This window comes from Aythya ferina, assembly GCF_964211825.1.
Source record: "Aythya ferina genome assembly, chromosome: 26".
In the NCBI taxonomy this organism is placed as follows: domain Eukaryota; kingdom Metazoa; phylum Chordata; class Aves; order Anseriformes; family Anatidae; genus Aythya; species Aythya ferina.
Window position 1 is genome coordinate 6,359,018 of NC_140324.1, and position 15,852 is coordinate 6,374,869.

The 15,852-nt window shown below is 48.4% G+C and overlaps 1 protein-coding gene across 3 annotated transcripts; it reads left to right on the forward strand.

The window, feature by feature from the left end:
* Positions 1-159: 159 nt before the first annotated feature.
* Positions 160-15,459, forward strand: NCLN (nicalin). 3 transcript variants are annotated; one of them, XM_084499107.1, is made up of 16 exons: positions 160-440; positions 2,153-2,343; positions 2,585-2,729; positions 3,324-3,418; positions 3,609-3,689; positions 3,855-3,958; positions 4,388-4,476; positions 4,644-4,783; positions 5,211-5,389; positions 5,601-5,688; positions 5,777-5,815; positions 5,928-6,091; positions 6,699-6,752; positions 6,839-6,917; positions 7,316-7,415; positions 14,820-15,459. In XM_084499107.1, exons 1-15 carry the CDS (start codon positions 260-262, stop codon positions 7,373-7,375), a joined length of 1,689 nt encoding a protein of 562 aa, XP_084355233.1. In that variant the 5' UTR covers positions 160-259; the 3' UTR covers positions 7,376-7,415; positions 14,820-15,459. The 3 variants fall into 3 exon arrangements, with proteins under 3 accessions (XP_084355233.1, XP_084355232.1, XP_084355231.1); XM_084499106.1 differs by lacking the exon at positions 14,820-15,459 and adding an exon at positions 7,602-7,841; XM_084499105.1 differs by lacking the exon at positions 14,820-15,459 and having other exon boundaries at positions 7,316-7,841.
* The last annotated feature ends 393 nt before the right edge of the window (positions 15,460-15,852 follow it).

Below are 15,852 nucleotides of genomic sequence, written 5' to 3' on the forward strand. Positions count from 1 at the left end.
CCGGGTCCCGCCGCGGGAGGCCGGGCGGGGAAGGCCCGGGGCGGGCGGAGGCCCCCTGCAGGCCACCCCCGTGCCCCCGAACCACAGCTCCCGGCGCCGCCCCCCCCCAGCCGCCGAACTACAGCTCCCGGCGCACCCCGCGGCCGGGCGGTGCGCGTGGCGTCACGCCGCTCCGTGCGTGTGGCGTGACGTCACGCCGCTCCGTGCCGGGCCGTGCGTGCCGGGGCCGCAGCGGCGGGCGGGGGCCGGGGCCGCGGCGATGCTGGAGGAGGCGGGCGAAGTGCTGGAGTCGGTGCTGAAGGCCTCGTGCCTGCCGCTCAGCTTCCTGCTCTTCGTGCCCGCCGTGCTCCTGCTGCTGGGCCCGCCGCCCGCCGCCGAGGCCGCCCACGAGTTCACGGTGTACCGCATGCAGCAGTACGAGCTGGGCGGGCAGCCCTACGGTGAGGCGGGGCCCGCTCCTCCGCCACGGGGAGGGGGGAGGCGCCGCGGGGGGGGGGGGGAGGGGAGGAGGCCTTGGGGGGGTCCCGGCGCGGCTCAGCCTCGCCGCCCGGCCCCGCTCGGTCCCCGCAGGCTCCAGTCCGGGGGCTGAGCCCCGCGCCGCCGCCGCGGGCAGAGCGGCCGCGGCCATCTCGCTCGGCCGGGGGCTGGGCCGCGAGCTCCGCTTTCTTCCCTCGCCCGCGGCTCCGTGCCCGGGCCGGTTCCGCTGCGCCTCGTCCGTCCCAGCTGCGCCTCGCGGCTGCAGCGCCGCCTGCTGGGGAGGCCTCCTGCGGTTCTTCCCTCGTGTTGGCCTCGGCCTCCGGTTCTTCTGGTTGTATCTGGCCTGCCGCTTGTGCAAGGCCTTCCCTCGAGTCCGAGCCGTGACCTGCTCTGGGAATCTCGGCAGTGCCGTAACTCTCAGCCCCCACCCCCTCGTCCTTGCCAGCCCAGAACCAAGCGTTTTATCTGAGTCTTCTGCAGACGTTTGTTCTGTATCGGGGCACGCATTCTGCCTGTGAGTGGCTCTTCCGTGGTGGCTGTTCTGTGGCCTAAGTTTCAGACTCCTGATAACAGTTGAGAATTTCAGGCACACGTTTATTTTATGCTCAGTCTCTAGATCTTTCAGGGCTTCATAAGATTAAACATCAGCAGAAGTTACGAAATGCAAGCCGTGCCTGCACGCTTTGTGAATACAACAGATTCTACTTCTGAATATCTGAAATTATCTCTGGGTTCTGCCATCACAGTATCTCTAACTGTGTCCACATTTTGAAAGCTCCGTTGTTGAGAACATCACTGAATCACAGTTTGCATTGTTTAGGCATCGTTGTTTGGGGATGATGGAGTAGTTATCCATATTATGAATTGTTCCTGTGGTCTGAGGGGCCTGTAATTAATACTTGTTTGTTTCGTGGAGTGGGAGCTCTGTGTGGAGACTTCAGTGTGCATTACCTCTTTGTGTGTGTGGCCCTCACTGATACCATGCAGTAGAAGTACAAGTCCGTTCTGGGTTTAGCTGATTTGACCTTTGACCTTTGATGAGATCAAACTAGCGTTAGAGTCCTGCTGAGCCACATTTAAACCTAGCTGTTAGTGGCTGCCTGCTTTGGCGTAGTCTGAGATGCCTTCTGGAGGACCTTATCTTACCTTGCCTGTTTATGACCTCAGTGTGATGAAGTCTTCAATGTAGGTGCCAGGATTGCGGGAGAAGAAAGTGGTTCAGAGCATTTTAAATTGTAGGGTAGCTTTGAACATGCCTGCCTATACCAGATGATCTTCTCTTGTGGTCCTCTCTTCCAGAACCCTGGAGCTGCTGGCAAGCTTCTGGCCTGCTGTTGTGTCAAGTACTGTACTGTTACGTGGGTGACTCAAGATACTGAAGTTGAGAGCAGGAGGCAGTTTTGATTTTGTCTGTTAAGGAGGCGTTCTGGTGGATGATCGAGAACATCCCTTTGGATGGATGTGGGGTGGCTTTGTTGTGTCCTTTCACAGACAGAAAAGACAGACCTGTTGTCCCCCTTGGACAAGGGGAAGAGATGAACTTAGCTTGCTGCAGGTCCTAGCTGCTCTGAAGTTTGTTGGGCTGTGACCAAGACTGTTTTGAGAAGGAGCTAGGCACAGCAAAGGGGATGTGATGAAATCGCTTCCTAAACCTCCCCCTGCTTTCTCTCCGCAGGCACCAGGAGTGCAGTGCTTAACACAGAGGCCCGCACAGTAGAAGCGGATGTGCTCAGCCGCCGCTGTGTCATGATGCGGCTGGTGGATTTCTCCTATGAGCAGTACCAGAAGGCTCTTCGCCAGTCAGCTGGGGCTGTGGTGATCATCTTGCCACGGTCTATTTCTTCTGTCCCACAGGATGTTGTAAGGGTAAAACAAACAACCAACCAAACCAAAAAAAACCAACAACAATGTTCCCTTTCTCTTCTGGTTGGAGATGTATTTGAGGGGGGGAGGGGAGGCTTGGATTGCTGCAGGACTGAAAGTTCCTGTTGTAATGCATGGCAGATCACATTCTGATTTTGAAACTGACCTTTCTCTCTGATTTTGTTTCTCTGCTCTCTTGCACATTTAGCAGATACTAATTTTTTTGTCTTGCTTAAATCCTCAGCAATTCATGGAGATAGAGCCAGAAATGCTTGCTATGGAAACCATTGTGCCAGTCTACTTTGCAGTGGAAGATGAAGAGCTGCTATCTATCTATGAACAAACACGGGCTGCTTCTGCATCACAGGGATCTGCCTCAGCTGCGGAAGGTGAGTTCTAGTGGGGGAAAAGTTTACAGGAAGACGGTCCTGATCCCACCTGCAGGAGCAATCTTCTGTGTTGTATGCACCACAGTAAGCATTCTGTTGCCTTTATGTTTATTCTGTCTTTGTTAAAGTTCTCTGAGGTCTACTGGAATAAAAACATGGTACAAGAGTGTCTTATTCTGGAAGTGTAGTTGCATGGGAGTGCAACTTCACGCTGTTGCGAGTAAGACAGAAAGCAAGACTCAAGTTGAAAACAACACTGAAGGTGTTAAGTGACTACAGTTGTGGACAAAAGCTGAAGCTTTTTGTCTGACCACAAATCACTTCAGTGCTTCCTTGTGTTCCCCACTACATTATCAGTGGCCTGCTGATCATGATGAGCTTTAAGTCTGTTGGAGAAAAGTTTTTGGTTTAGCTAGTTTGAAACGTGGGGATTTCCGAACAGAATGAAAGTGTAAGGTCACCAGGATCCCACATCGGTACATAAACACAAGTGACAGGGATAAAGTGCCTTAAAACTAATCTCTCCAGTGCTCGGTTAGCAAGGACGATAAAGGGACAAAACTTCCCCAGCTGTACCTGTCTTTTTTGTTCTAGTTTTGCTGCACACTGCAACTGCCAATGGCTTCCAGATGGTGACCAGTGGGGCTCAGAGCAAAGCCATCAATGACTGGCTTATACCCAGCGTAGAGGTGAGTTCTGAATAGATCCAAACTGGAGATACTGGTGTGACGCCACCTTTATGGAGACCTCATCAGGCATTTGGACTAATGGGGGAAGTCAGGGGATTCTCCTCCAGTGTCTGAAGTATCTCAGAACTGAGACCACTGGAGCGTCATGCAAGGGGAGATGCTGAGTGACGCTGATCCCATTCCTCCGCAGGGAAGGCTGACGGGGCTGGGTGGAGAAGATCTACCCACTGTTGTGATAGTTGCGCACTATGATTCCTTCGGAGTGGCCCCAGTGAGTATTTTTTCCTGCAGCTCTCCTCCTGTCTGTACCTTTTTCCCCTGTGGCATCAGACCTTGTTTATTTTTTTTTCTTGGTCTTAAAGACCAGGGGTCTAAGTGGGGCGTGGTGGTGTGTTAAAGGCAGGGTTGCTACTTTGTGTCCCGCTTTGTCCTGCAGTGGCTGTCACACGGTGCTGACTCCAATGGCAGTGGTATTTCAGTGCTGCTGGAACTAGCCAGGCTGTTCTCACGGCTCTACACTTACAGACGAACTCATGCTGGGTAAGCCATTGCCCTCTTCTTGGTTGAATGTATGTAGCTGAGATCAGGTAAAGAAGGGCTTTTTCTCTAGACCCGTAGCAGTCCTTTACTTCCTTCCCTGTTTTGCTGTCTTCCAAGCACAGCAGTTGTTAAAGGCTGAGCTCTTTCCTTTGGTTTCTTTAAGGTAGATCTACATAGCTGTAGGGGCAAGTGGAGGGAATGATGTGAGAACCAGATTCCATCCTCAAGCACTGGGAACTCCTCTACTTTGCCCCTGTCTTGCCACTACCTTCCTATGTGGCACATAGTAAACATTCGTCAATGGGCAGTTTGCCTTGGATGTTGGCTGCTAACTGTTGTGATTTCACCCCACCTCTAAGTCTGAATAAATCAGTTCTGTAACCATGAAGTGTCGTGTGCTAACACTTTCCCGTTGTCTTTGATGGGCAGGTATAACTTACTGTTCTTTGCATCTGGAGGTGGCAAGTTTAATTATCAAGGAACCAAGCGATGGCTGGAAGACAATTTGGACCACACTGGTGAGTTAAGGAGCTGACATTCCAGTATGTTCCCTGGCAAGGCCTCTTAATATCATTGTGATAAGTGTCTCATATGCCAGAATCCTCTTGTGCAGGCCCGTGTGTGTGTCTCTGTGAAACTCCGAGCACAAAGCATAGCCTGAAAGTTTTGGATTTTTCCGTTGCAGATTCCAGCCTGTTGCAGGACAATGTAGCGTTTGTTCTCTGCCTTGACACTCTAGGCCGAGGCAATAGCCTTCATCTTCATGTCTCCAAGCCTCCCAAGGAAGGGACCTTACAGCATGCATTTCTGAGAGAACTGGAGCTGGTAATGAAAAGCATGTTGGGCAGGTGGGAACTTGGGACTTAACCATGGGGAGCTGCAGCTCTCTGTGATAGAAAGGGAGTAAGACATCACCAAAGAGTGCGCTGCTGAAATATTTTGTATGTTGCTTCTGGTCACTTGATTTGGAGCGCAAGCATTGTCACACCACAGTGCTGAATGAAGCACGGTAGATGTGCATTTCCTGCTGTGCTTCCTTATAGGTTGTGGCTTGCAAAAGCTACCCAAGTGATTTCTGTAGTGACATTAAAACATCTTTTTAATGACATTAGCTGCATCTTACAGGTCAAGTATATTTACCTTTGGTAGCCAAAAAATAAAAAAGAATTGGGTATAGATGGATTGGACTGTGCAAGATGGGATAGTGCAGTGGGAAGCACAACACCCTTGAATGGCTTGGGCTTTCCCTCAGGTTGTTGCCAGCCAGTTCCCAGAAGTGAAGTTTTCCATGGTGCACAAGAAGATAAACTTGGCTGAGGACATGCTGGCATGGGAACACGAGCGTTTCGCGATCCGACGCTTGCCAGCGTTCACCATCTCCCATTTGGAGAGCCACCGGGACAGTCTGCGCAACAGCATCATGGACAGGAGGTTAGAGGCCTTGGGGAAGGCTGCAGCTGAAATGCCGCCCCTAAAAGCAAATTGGCCTTGTGGTGGTACTGTTCTGACAGTCACAGGACGGGGGAGAAACCGCGGGGAGTTAGGCTCTGGATTAAGTCTTATGCATAATGCAGTTCAAAAGGGTGGTGGCTGGAGGAAGCTGGTCCTATTGACAAGTGCATAATCCCCCCTTTTTCTTTAGGGCACGAGTAGACACTAAGGCACTAACCAGGAATACTAGGATCATTGCTGAGGCTTTGACAAGGGTCATTTACAACTTGACAGACAAGGTAAGAGCTGCCCATCCTTCAGTGCTAGCCAGGCTTGTCCTGCCCAGCCAGGCTTGCTCTCACTGGCAGCCTCTTTTTTCCCTTGCAGGGAGCACCTGCAGATCTGCAGATCTTCACAGATCAGATGGTAAGTACAGCATGTTTTTGTAACCTGTGGAGAGCAGTGATTAGGAGCTTGGGGGAGTTCTGGTCTCAGCACATGTGATGAACTCCCTTTCTTTGGTGATATTTTTCTGCAGCAGATCCAGCAGGAGCAACTTGAATCAGTGATGGACTGGCTGAGCAGTCAGCCCAGGGCTGCTCAGCTGATTGATAAAGACAGCACCTTTCTCAGCACCTTAGAATATTATATGGGTCGCTACCTGAAAGATGTTAAACAGCATCATGTAAAGGCAGACAAACGGTAAGAAGAGAGATGAAAGAACCAGCTGGGGCATGTAAACTCACCCCTCCCTCCAACGAGTCTTGACTGAGCTGCGGCTTTTCTGATTTCTTGGTATATGGCTAGAAGCGATTGCTTCTTTCTGCTCTCTTGTCAGTTTTGGTTCGTGCTCTGTTTTGCTAGAGAAAGCTCTTTATCATTCAACACAGTAACAAGCCTCAGCAGTTCCCTCCATCTGAAGAGCTTGTTTTTTCCCTACTTTGGTTCCACCCCTTCCGCTCTGAGTGCTGCTTCTCTTTGCAGGAAAGAACTAAGGTCCCTTAGAAAGCTTTCTTTGTGAAGAGGCAGCTTCCTTCCTGTCTAACCTGCTTCAGTTAAGGCAGTTTCATGAACCCAGCAAGGCATTGTCTGTGTGTCTCTTAAACGATCAGCATGTTCAGAATTTCATCCTTGGGCTTCTACCTCTATAAAAAGAAAAACCTGACGACAAAAATAAGTTCCAAACGGTTAGGCGAGATCATACTACCTCTCTGTCGTTGGGTTAACTTACTGGGAGCAGAGGTCTGGGCTGTTCTTTCTGCACTGTCTAGAAATGCAATGTATCCTGAAGAATTTCTGCTTTCCACAGGGACCCAGAGTTTGTTTTCTATGACCAGCTGAAACAGGTGATGAATGCATACAGGTATGGCCCTTGGGCACGTTGGGCTGTGGTCTGTCTCTGTGGCAGTAGCTGTTGTAGCAATTTCATCTGTTCTTTCTTTATCGTAGGGTGAAGCCAGCGATCTTTGACCTCCTCCTGGCTGTCTGTATTGCAGCCTACCTTGGTGTTGCCTACGTTGCAGTGCAGGTAGGAGAAAAGAAGCAGGAAATGAACTTTATTTTCCTCTTAAATCCAATTAGCCACAGTGACTGGGAATCTCAGTGTTTGCTTGGTTCACTGTTATATTCTTGAAACTACTAGCATCAGTGGTACAGATCTGCACAAACATTTTTGTAAGCCACCATTTTCTGTACAACCTCAGTTAACTGGCTTTGTTATAGTAATTCCTTAATTCCTCTTAATTAACAAAGTCCCATTCTGTCCTCACATTGAGAGTGCTTGTAGGTGATGCAAACGAGGAATTGCATTTGTGCATTATTACTGTTTTAAGCCTTCTATTAAACTTTCAATCCTTGTGTAGAACAGAGTAATTTTTATTAGAACTTAAAAGGACTCACGGCTACTTATTTTCCTTCCGTTTCCAGCATTTTGGCCTCCTTTACAAGATGATACAGAGATTATCCCTTAAAGCCAAGCAGCAGTGAAGCAACAAATCATGATCCTTACAGCAGCACTGAGCCATCGGTGAGCCCATCAGGAACCTTCTGCCTTCCAGTGAATCCTGCTGTTTCTGTTCCTCTCTCTCCTCTTTACTACTCTAGAGAGGGGAGGAAGGCAGAAAGAAAACGAAATTTCAACTCCTGTGCACCTTTCAGGTGCTTTTTTTCCACTTACTTGCACCATGCCTGTTTTACTTTGCTTTTTTGCAAGGGAGAAGCTCAGACTTCAGACGTTTGTACAGGTTGTTTAAATGCTGAACAGCTGATGCTGAGCAGCTTTTATGAGGGTAGAACAAAGTCCAGCACATTCATGGACATACGTGCCGTACAGCCAACTTGGAAGCTGAAACTACAGAGCAGATGTATTACCTCTGCCCAGCAAACAAGGACTCAGAGCACTTGCTTAAAAGAAAAGAAAATGTGCATATGCAAATTAAAGAGAATGCTATTAGTATGTTTTCTTATGGCACCTCTTCCTTAAGTTCGCTGCCTGGCTTTAGGAAGGTGTGCTGAGCAAGCCGTATCTCCAGCAAGCATCTTTTTGCATTTTGTTTAGACAGTGCAATAACTCATTCCCTTTTCAGAGGTGCACTGTAAACAGTTTTGACTGTTATAGAGGGAATGAGGAAAGAGTGTTAGAACGGGTTCCTGCAGTAGGGTTCTTACCAGGACATATTGTCCTGCCTCTATTGGAGGATGCATTTTGCTGTGTACTTGATTTCTCTTAAAGCTTGCCCTTGAACAGTTTGCTGCTGCCACCACTCTGTGCTAAACTCTTGCATGGTTTTTAAGAGGTGTTCTACAGTCCCAAATGCTGCAGGACCATGTTTTGTGGTGTTTCATGTATTTAGTCAAGCTGGTTTTATTAATAGCAAGAGCAGCACAGTTCAAGCTGAGCTCTGGTCAATTATTGTTCCTCAGTTTACGCTTCCAGATGGTCCTGGGTTTTGGGCTGTTTTGCTGTGTCCACCTGCATCTCAGGGTCTCATTTCACATTTTTCAGCTCTGTTATTTCTGAAAACACTGTTCCTGGCCTGCATGTATACACAAATTTCCAAAGTGCTTGTAACTGTCTCCTTTCATACTCTGCCCCTAGTATGTAAAAAGGGAGGCAGGTCACTTGGCTATTAGAAAACAAAACAAACAAACAAAAAAAACACACAAGTTTTATGAATGTCATTTTAAAAGTGTCAGTTTTGAGGACTGTAACCATGAGATCCTATCTTGGAACTCACTCTTTTACATTTATACTCGGCCAAGCCTTGTCTGTAGTTAGCTCTCGCTGTCCAGAAGCATTGGCAGTCTCGTTGTGAGTGCTGCGTGAAGCTGTTGAGGGCCAGGTAGACAGTTGCTCCAGCACTGCCGTCATCTGAAGTTTAAGCTTTTCTTGCATTCTGCTGACTGAGAGAAGCAGGATGGTACTTCTAGCCAGGTTCTGGTGAGAGGTGGGTATGCTTTCTGGGCAGTGCTGTACTTCGTTTACCCCCAGGTTCTTCTGGAATATATCAAGATTTTTGACTACAAGTCTTAGGCTGGCTGTAGTTCTAGAGGGTGGACTGAATGAAGACCGCTGTCCTGCCACTCAACAATGTCTCCTTGAGACCTTTCTTTAGTTTGCTTCCTCATATGCAGAAAGCTATGACAAGCTATGTTGACTACTTATTTTTTTTTTCTTTCTTTTAAACAACTGCTTTTATTTAAAGTAGCATTTCTTACAGAGGCTGAAAGCTCTTGTGGATTTGAATGATGGTGTCACTTCTTTTTGTACACAAGGAAAATTAAAGCTGTGCATCCTTGTGTGCACCACAGCTGCTGTGTGCATGCTCCTTAAAGTTTTTTTTGTTTGTTTGTTTGTTTGTTTGTTTTTTTTTTTTTTAAGGCCACTATACATGTGCCATTGTCTGTAGGGTGGGATGACAAAAGCATGGGTTTCCATCCATCTTTGTTTCTTTTGCTGTAGTCTCTTTGGAGTACCTTTGCCCCATTGTGCATGCTTTCTGCTAATGCATAGCAACTTGTACTTTAAAGGGTCTTTTCTTCTCAAGGAGAGCATGCTATTGTCTGTGGCTCCCTGTAATATCAGCAGGTGGCATGGTATCAAGCACTCCTGAAATATCAGCCCTACAGGAAAACTTGCCTTTTTTCTAGCGTGTTTTTTTTTTTAATGCTGTTGAAATATGTCTCTCCGCATGTATGAAGCATTTGTGATGCTTCTCTGCCAAATGAATTTATAATGACTTCAGAAAGTGGTTGCTTGTTCTTGGGTGGCTAGAAGATGAGCTTTGGTTGTGTTCCACTGATCGTTATGCTCTGCACAGAGGGACTGTACGTACTGTGCTCTGGAAAGGTGTAGATCTGGACTGTGTAGGTATAGAACACACATGGTGCAGTGGCTATCTGGAGAGCTTCTCTCTAGGTTCTGAATAGCTGGAAGTGATACCAGAGGCCTCCCGCTGTATTGTATGTTTCTAGCATGTTACTCTTGGACAGGGTGTGTCCCCTCCAGTCCAGCATATTGCTTAACCAAGCTTAATGAAACTCTATTACTTCAATGGAGACAAATAAGAAAGCCAAAATTATTAGTGATCCTGCTTCAGCTCAACTTGATGCACTTTCAGTTGCCACTACTTGTAGATTTTAGAGGCAGAACAGGCCCAGAGCATTCCTTCCTTGCAGTGGAGACTATCAACCTTCAGTTTTCCAGCTATGTCCTTGGCAGGGCTGTAGCATTAAAGGAAACGCTTTATCTCCTTGTGGCTTAAACAGTAAAATAACTCTTCTGGTGCAGTGCCAGAAGCCAGTGGCAACTGTGTAAGAGAAAGGTTGAAAGAGGTAAATGGAGAAAGTTCATAAACTTCAGGGGCAGCTGGGACAGTGCATTGTTCTGTCATGCACGAGGGTAATTTATCCCGTAATCTGGTTAGATGTGTTTCATTATAGTTACCTGACTGCCATAGAAAGTATTTCCTGATAGAGATAAGGGTTTATGCTTCTGATCAAAGTGTGTATATGTTGAAACATTCTATACTCAAATCTGAGGTAGTCAAATTCCAACTTTATCGTAGCTGCAACAGAGTGCCCATCCTGGGAGTGAACTTAGTTCCAATGTTGCTATGTTTCCTTTGGGAAGTTGACAGAGAAGCATGTAAATAGCCCCTACTATTCTGCTAGGTTTTAAAAGAACAAGAATAATGGTGCTGATGCATACTGCAGCACATCCCATTCCTCCTGTTACCAACATGACACACAGAGGCAGAAATGCAGCAGCTGTTCTGGTACAATAAAGTTCACCACATTACACAGGAGCTCTGTGTAGCAGATCCTCGCACCCCTAATTTTACCTATCCTTTTATCATGAGTTTCCTTGGCCTGGAAGGAAGAAGCATGAAAGTACACGTCCGCATATACACAACTAGCTAGCAGTTACCTTCCTAGCCATAAATCAGTATTCTTTACTATCTGACTTACTTCACCTGTTGTACTGATGCTGTCAAAGTGTGTGGTTTGCAGAAATTTGCGTTTCCAACAGGATTTAAACACTGAAGCTGTTTCATTCTTTCTGTCTACTTCTCTCCCCCCTACCTGAGGCACTAGGGATTACATGTGAGTAGTTTGGACTCCTGTAATTTATCTCCCAAATCAGAGAGGTTCCCTGCTATGAGATAAGTACTGCTGTGCAATATGAGTTCCACCCTTGTACTCACAGAGTGCTAAGAGGAAGGACCTTGAAGTCAAAATGGATCTAGGTACCCCACTACCTGTGGCTGGAAGAGTAACTACAATCTATTTTAAACCTTTAAAATCACAACTACCCCCAAATTATTGTGGGCATTGGGTTTGGGTGATTTTTTTGTTGTTGTTTTGTTTCTGTTTTTTAAATCACACTTGCTCATGTTCATAACACAAACCAAAACAGAGCTGCTCCAACACCTCATGGCCAAGCTTTTAAGCATATTTAAGAGCTGTGCAGTTTGACTTCCTGATCTGAAATAATGGGGGTGCTACCATGTGTCCCAGTAGATTGGGCCATTGGGTGTTGAAGTGTGGACTCTTTCTTGCTCCCTTTGATTTGCTTAGTTTTCACTTGTAGTTATTGGATAGCAACTTCAAAAGTTGTAATCTGAAAATCTGAAACGTTTGCAGCTCAGGAAAAAGTGTTGATTTATCTAGTAATGTTAACTCATTTATCTCTCGTGTGTCCTCAAGAACAAATGTATATTGAGGTGAATATTTAAAAACTAATAGCAGAGTCAATTCAGTTTATTAACATTTTTCTGATTATAAATGTAATGGTATCTAAGTATTTTAGCATTTTTCATTTCCTTCTTTGTCCCTTTTTCATTTGGAAAAATAAACCAAGTGTGAGTAGGTTTGACGAACGGATTTGTTGGAGAACAATGCGGTGCTGGAAGCTTAAAAAGCTGGGCTATATACAAAAGGGGGGGGGGAACGGACCCCCTGCAGAAAGAGAGGACACGCACGTGCTTAGGGGCAGGCGGCCGGCATCCCTTCTACGCTGCCACCAGTAACAGAGTTTGTCAGAAAACCTTACAGAGCCCGAGCCAGCTGCCGGCACCCCGAAGCGAGCAAATCCCCGGTTCCCGGCTGTTCCGAGGCAGCTCGGCGGGGCGAGGGCCGGCCCGCTCCGTGGGGCAGCTGAGCGGGAGGCCGCCGCGCCCGATCCCTGCGGCCGTCCGGGGGGGCTCCGCCTGCTGCGGCCCCTCCGCCCCCGGGCCGAGCCCCGGCCCCGCCGGCCGGGCCCCTCGGCGGCCGCTGCAGCGGGGCGCCCCAGGCCGGCCCCTCCCGGCGGCCCGGGGGCGGGCGGCTGCGGGCGCTGCGCTCCGCCGGGGGCGAGAGGGGCCGGGCCGGGCGCTGCCGGCGGGGAGAGCGGGGTCGAGCGGCCCGGGGGAGGACGGGGGGGGAGAGGTCACCGCGGCCACCGCCCCGGGGCGCGGGGGGAGCCGCCCGGCCGCCGCTTCACCGCCGGGGGCGGCCCCGGGCCCGGCCTCCCTCGGGTCGTGGGGGGGCGCCCGGCAGCCGCGGTGCGCGCTGGCTACGGGACGAAGGGCTGCGGCTCCTTCCCCGTGGTTGTTGCAGCTGGTGGTCCCTCTTTCTAGACAAGAAAGAAAGAAGGAAAGAAAGAGATGTCTTCTAAGGCAGAGAAAAGGCCAAAAAATGAGGCCAGACCTCTGGGGGTGACAGCAAAGCCCCAGGGTTAAGACAGCGAAGAAGAGGGTACTCAGGGCCTGGCTCCAGAATGCACCTTCCTGCCCCTCGTACGGGGCTCCCCGCCGGCACCTCCTGTGCTGGGACGGAGTGTTTCCTAGCTGGGCTGACTTCCTGGGGCGCACCTTGGCTGCCTGCTGTTCCTCCATCACTCCTCCTGCTGTGAATAACCCAGAGCCCGTCAGGCTGCAGAGGAGCTCGTCATGGGGCTGGGCTTAATGCTGGTTCTGTACACCTGCAGACTGGGAAGATGCGATACGTCCGAGTGTCCTGCTTCAAGGGGAAGGTCCTCGTGGACATCAGGGAGTTCTATGTGGACAAGGAGGGAGACATGAAGCTGGGGAGGAAAGGTACAGCTACCTTCTTTAGGCAGTGGTTCTGCCTCTGGCTTAGCATTGCCTTCTCAGCACTAGGGAGATCTGTGTGTGCCACACTGAGCGGCTGGGGTGCTGAGCAAACAGCTCAGAGCGTTTAGAGCTTTCTCAGTGTGTGGCAAAAGCTGAAGAAAGCACAAAGCAGGGGTGAGTACAAGCCTCTGGTGAGATCTCGAGGTTGGCGTGACTACTATGAGGAGAGGTGCTGGCAGCTGCTGTGAAGGACTCTGGTTCCACCTCTCATCAACAGTCCCTTCTTGGGCTGTTGGCAGGGGCAGAACTGTGTGGTGGAGGAGGCTGAAATCACTGCCTCTGCTGCCTACTAGTCCTAGTGTCCTACTGCTAACAGACAAACTTCTCTTTTGGTATTGATGATGCTGAGGACAGAAAGGTGGCATTTTGTAGGTTTGCCTGTAATCCAATGGTGGAGCTGTGTTTGGCAAGGAGAGCCTCAGAAACAAATCCATCTTTCCCCTTCCGCATGGAGGTGGAAATGTTAAGACTCTCCTGGATCCCTGCTGAGACTTCCATGTCACTGGGTTAGGTGTGCCTTTTCCTGGCAATTTGATGATGCGATAGAGTGGCACAACTTGGTGGCTCATTGCAGCAGTGCAACCTGAGCAGGCAATGCAAGCAAAGGGAGCTGCAACAGAGAAAACACATTTTTCTTCAGAGCTCTTTAACTGATGAGTCACTGTTTAGTGTAGGCCTTTTGCTTTGAGACTTTGACGATGACTTGCCAGCTTGCCTTAAAGTTCACGGGCTCCAGGCTGTTAGGTCACTCTTCTCTCTTGCCACGTGTGCTGTAGCACTCAGCAAAGATTCAGATAATGTGGGATTCCTTGAGGAACCTTTTGGCCCTTGCTATTGATTTTTGTGTCAAGGCAGATGACTTTCAGCTTGGTTTGCTTCATAACCACTAAACGTGTTTTTCCTTACAGAAATTAATTTTCTTCAGAGAAGTTAAAGCTATGAATTACTCACAAAGAGGAAACTGTTTCCGCTGTAATGAAAGTTGGAAGCAGAGCCATGAAGGCTTTCTGTGCCTTTGGAGCAGAGAAGGAAAGGAGCATTGTGGGCTCCTTCCAGGCTGGAAGAAGCACAGCTGCAAAATAAGACACAAGACCTGTTAGAACAGAAATCGTGAAGAAATATTCTTCATTTAAGTAATGCCTCTGCTATTTTTTTTCAGTTCTTGGCCCCTGACTTTTATCTAGAGAAATTAATAAAGCTCAGGCCCTAGTTCTTTAATGTACTTCTTAACAGATCCAAAAGGAACAAGCTGGTAATATCTTGCTGGAACGCACTCAGCAATTCCACCACCATCTTTGTTTCCTAATGGAGATGAAGACCTTATCTCTACTGGATCTAAAAAGAAGCCAATTCTTCTCTAGTGTTGAAGCTATAGTACCAATTTCTTGTTAGCAGCAGGCTTTCTAAATAGAGCTACAGCCAGCACTCCCTTTGGGCAGTGGAAAGGATGGCGTCTGAACTGGGTGAAGCAAGACTTTCCTAGAATCCCTTTCCAGCTCATATCAGTGGGTATTCTTCTAGGGAACAGACTCTAAGGGGCTGTGGGACTCCCTGAAAAGCAACCTGAGCTTACGTTCTCACATTGTGCTTCTGTGATAGCACTGGGTGCTTCTTGATGCGGGTGCTGAAGCACAGATACAACTGCCATGCTCAGAAGGCTACCTCTGTTTCTGGTCTGGGCCTCTATCTCAGATTTCAACTTTCCTTTTGCAGCTAATCTGAAGGAGCCAGTATGGGGGCGCTACTTGGTGCTTACCCCTTACCAGCTCTGAAACCTCTCTTTCCTCTATTTCTAGGGATCGCCCTGTCTGCAGAACAGTGGAACCGGCTGAAGGAAATCATTCCTCATACTGATGCTGCAGTCAAGATATTCTAAGATGAAGAATGTTGGACACCTTCAATCAGTTTCTTTCCCTTTGAATGCACTGAGAATCCTAGGGCCAAGAATTCCTGCCTGGAGTTTTTCCCTCGCCTGGCTGGGGCTTTGTCATTGAGGCGGTGGTAATGCTGAAAAGGCCAGAGACTCTTCTTATTTTCAAGAAGTAGCTTGTAATGAGCAGGTGGAACCAGAGTCACTGCTGTGAAGTAAGACTGAAGCACTTCTGGTCTCAAGCAGCCTTGAGGTCTGTGCCAGTGAGGGAACCATGACTCCAGCCTGGCTTTCCAGGGGTGGATGGCTGGCAGTCTGCCCTGTGGAGTGCTTTGACTGCTCCGCATCTGTTACTGTCTTCCACTTGGTTGGGTGTTGAGTAAGATGGCTTTTGTATACTTCATGTTGGCATCTTCTGTGTTTCTTCCACATGCTGTTTTGGCTATTCCAAGTACTTTCTGTGTTTGCGTGACTTTTTCTTTTTTTTTTTGAGTGCAGCAGTTGTTATACTTCAGCAACTGGTTTGTTTGTAGAGGTTGAATATGTACAATAAATGTGTTTGCATTATAAGAAGGAGAGGTAGCGTTTCACAGGCTGGCAACTTAACTCCTTGTTTCAGGCACCGTTCTTTGTAGGTTGCTATTGTATTTCTCTTTTAAGAGAGTGCTCTTTAGTGTTTATTCTTATGACATAGTCCCAATAATCCTGCAGTCAGACGGCAGTCTACTCCAGGCCATGGGAAAGGCAAGCTAGAATGTAAATCATTCAAAGGAGCTTGTAAGTAGGAGGCTTATTAAACAGAGGGGAAATTAAAAGCATAAGATGGAAAGAGGAAAAATTACAAGCTATGGAAAGAGTAGAAAGAGGGTGTTTTCTCCTTGAGCTCTGAACGGTTCACACTCTGATATCGGCTGTGGCAAGCACAGCCTTCCTCAGCAAGACTTTTCCAGACTTTGCAA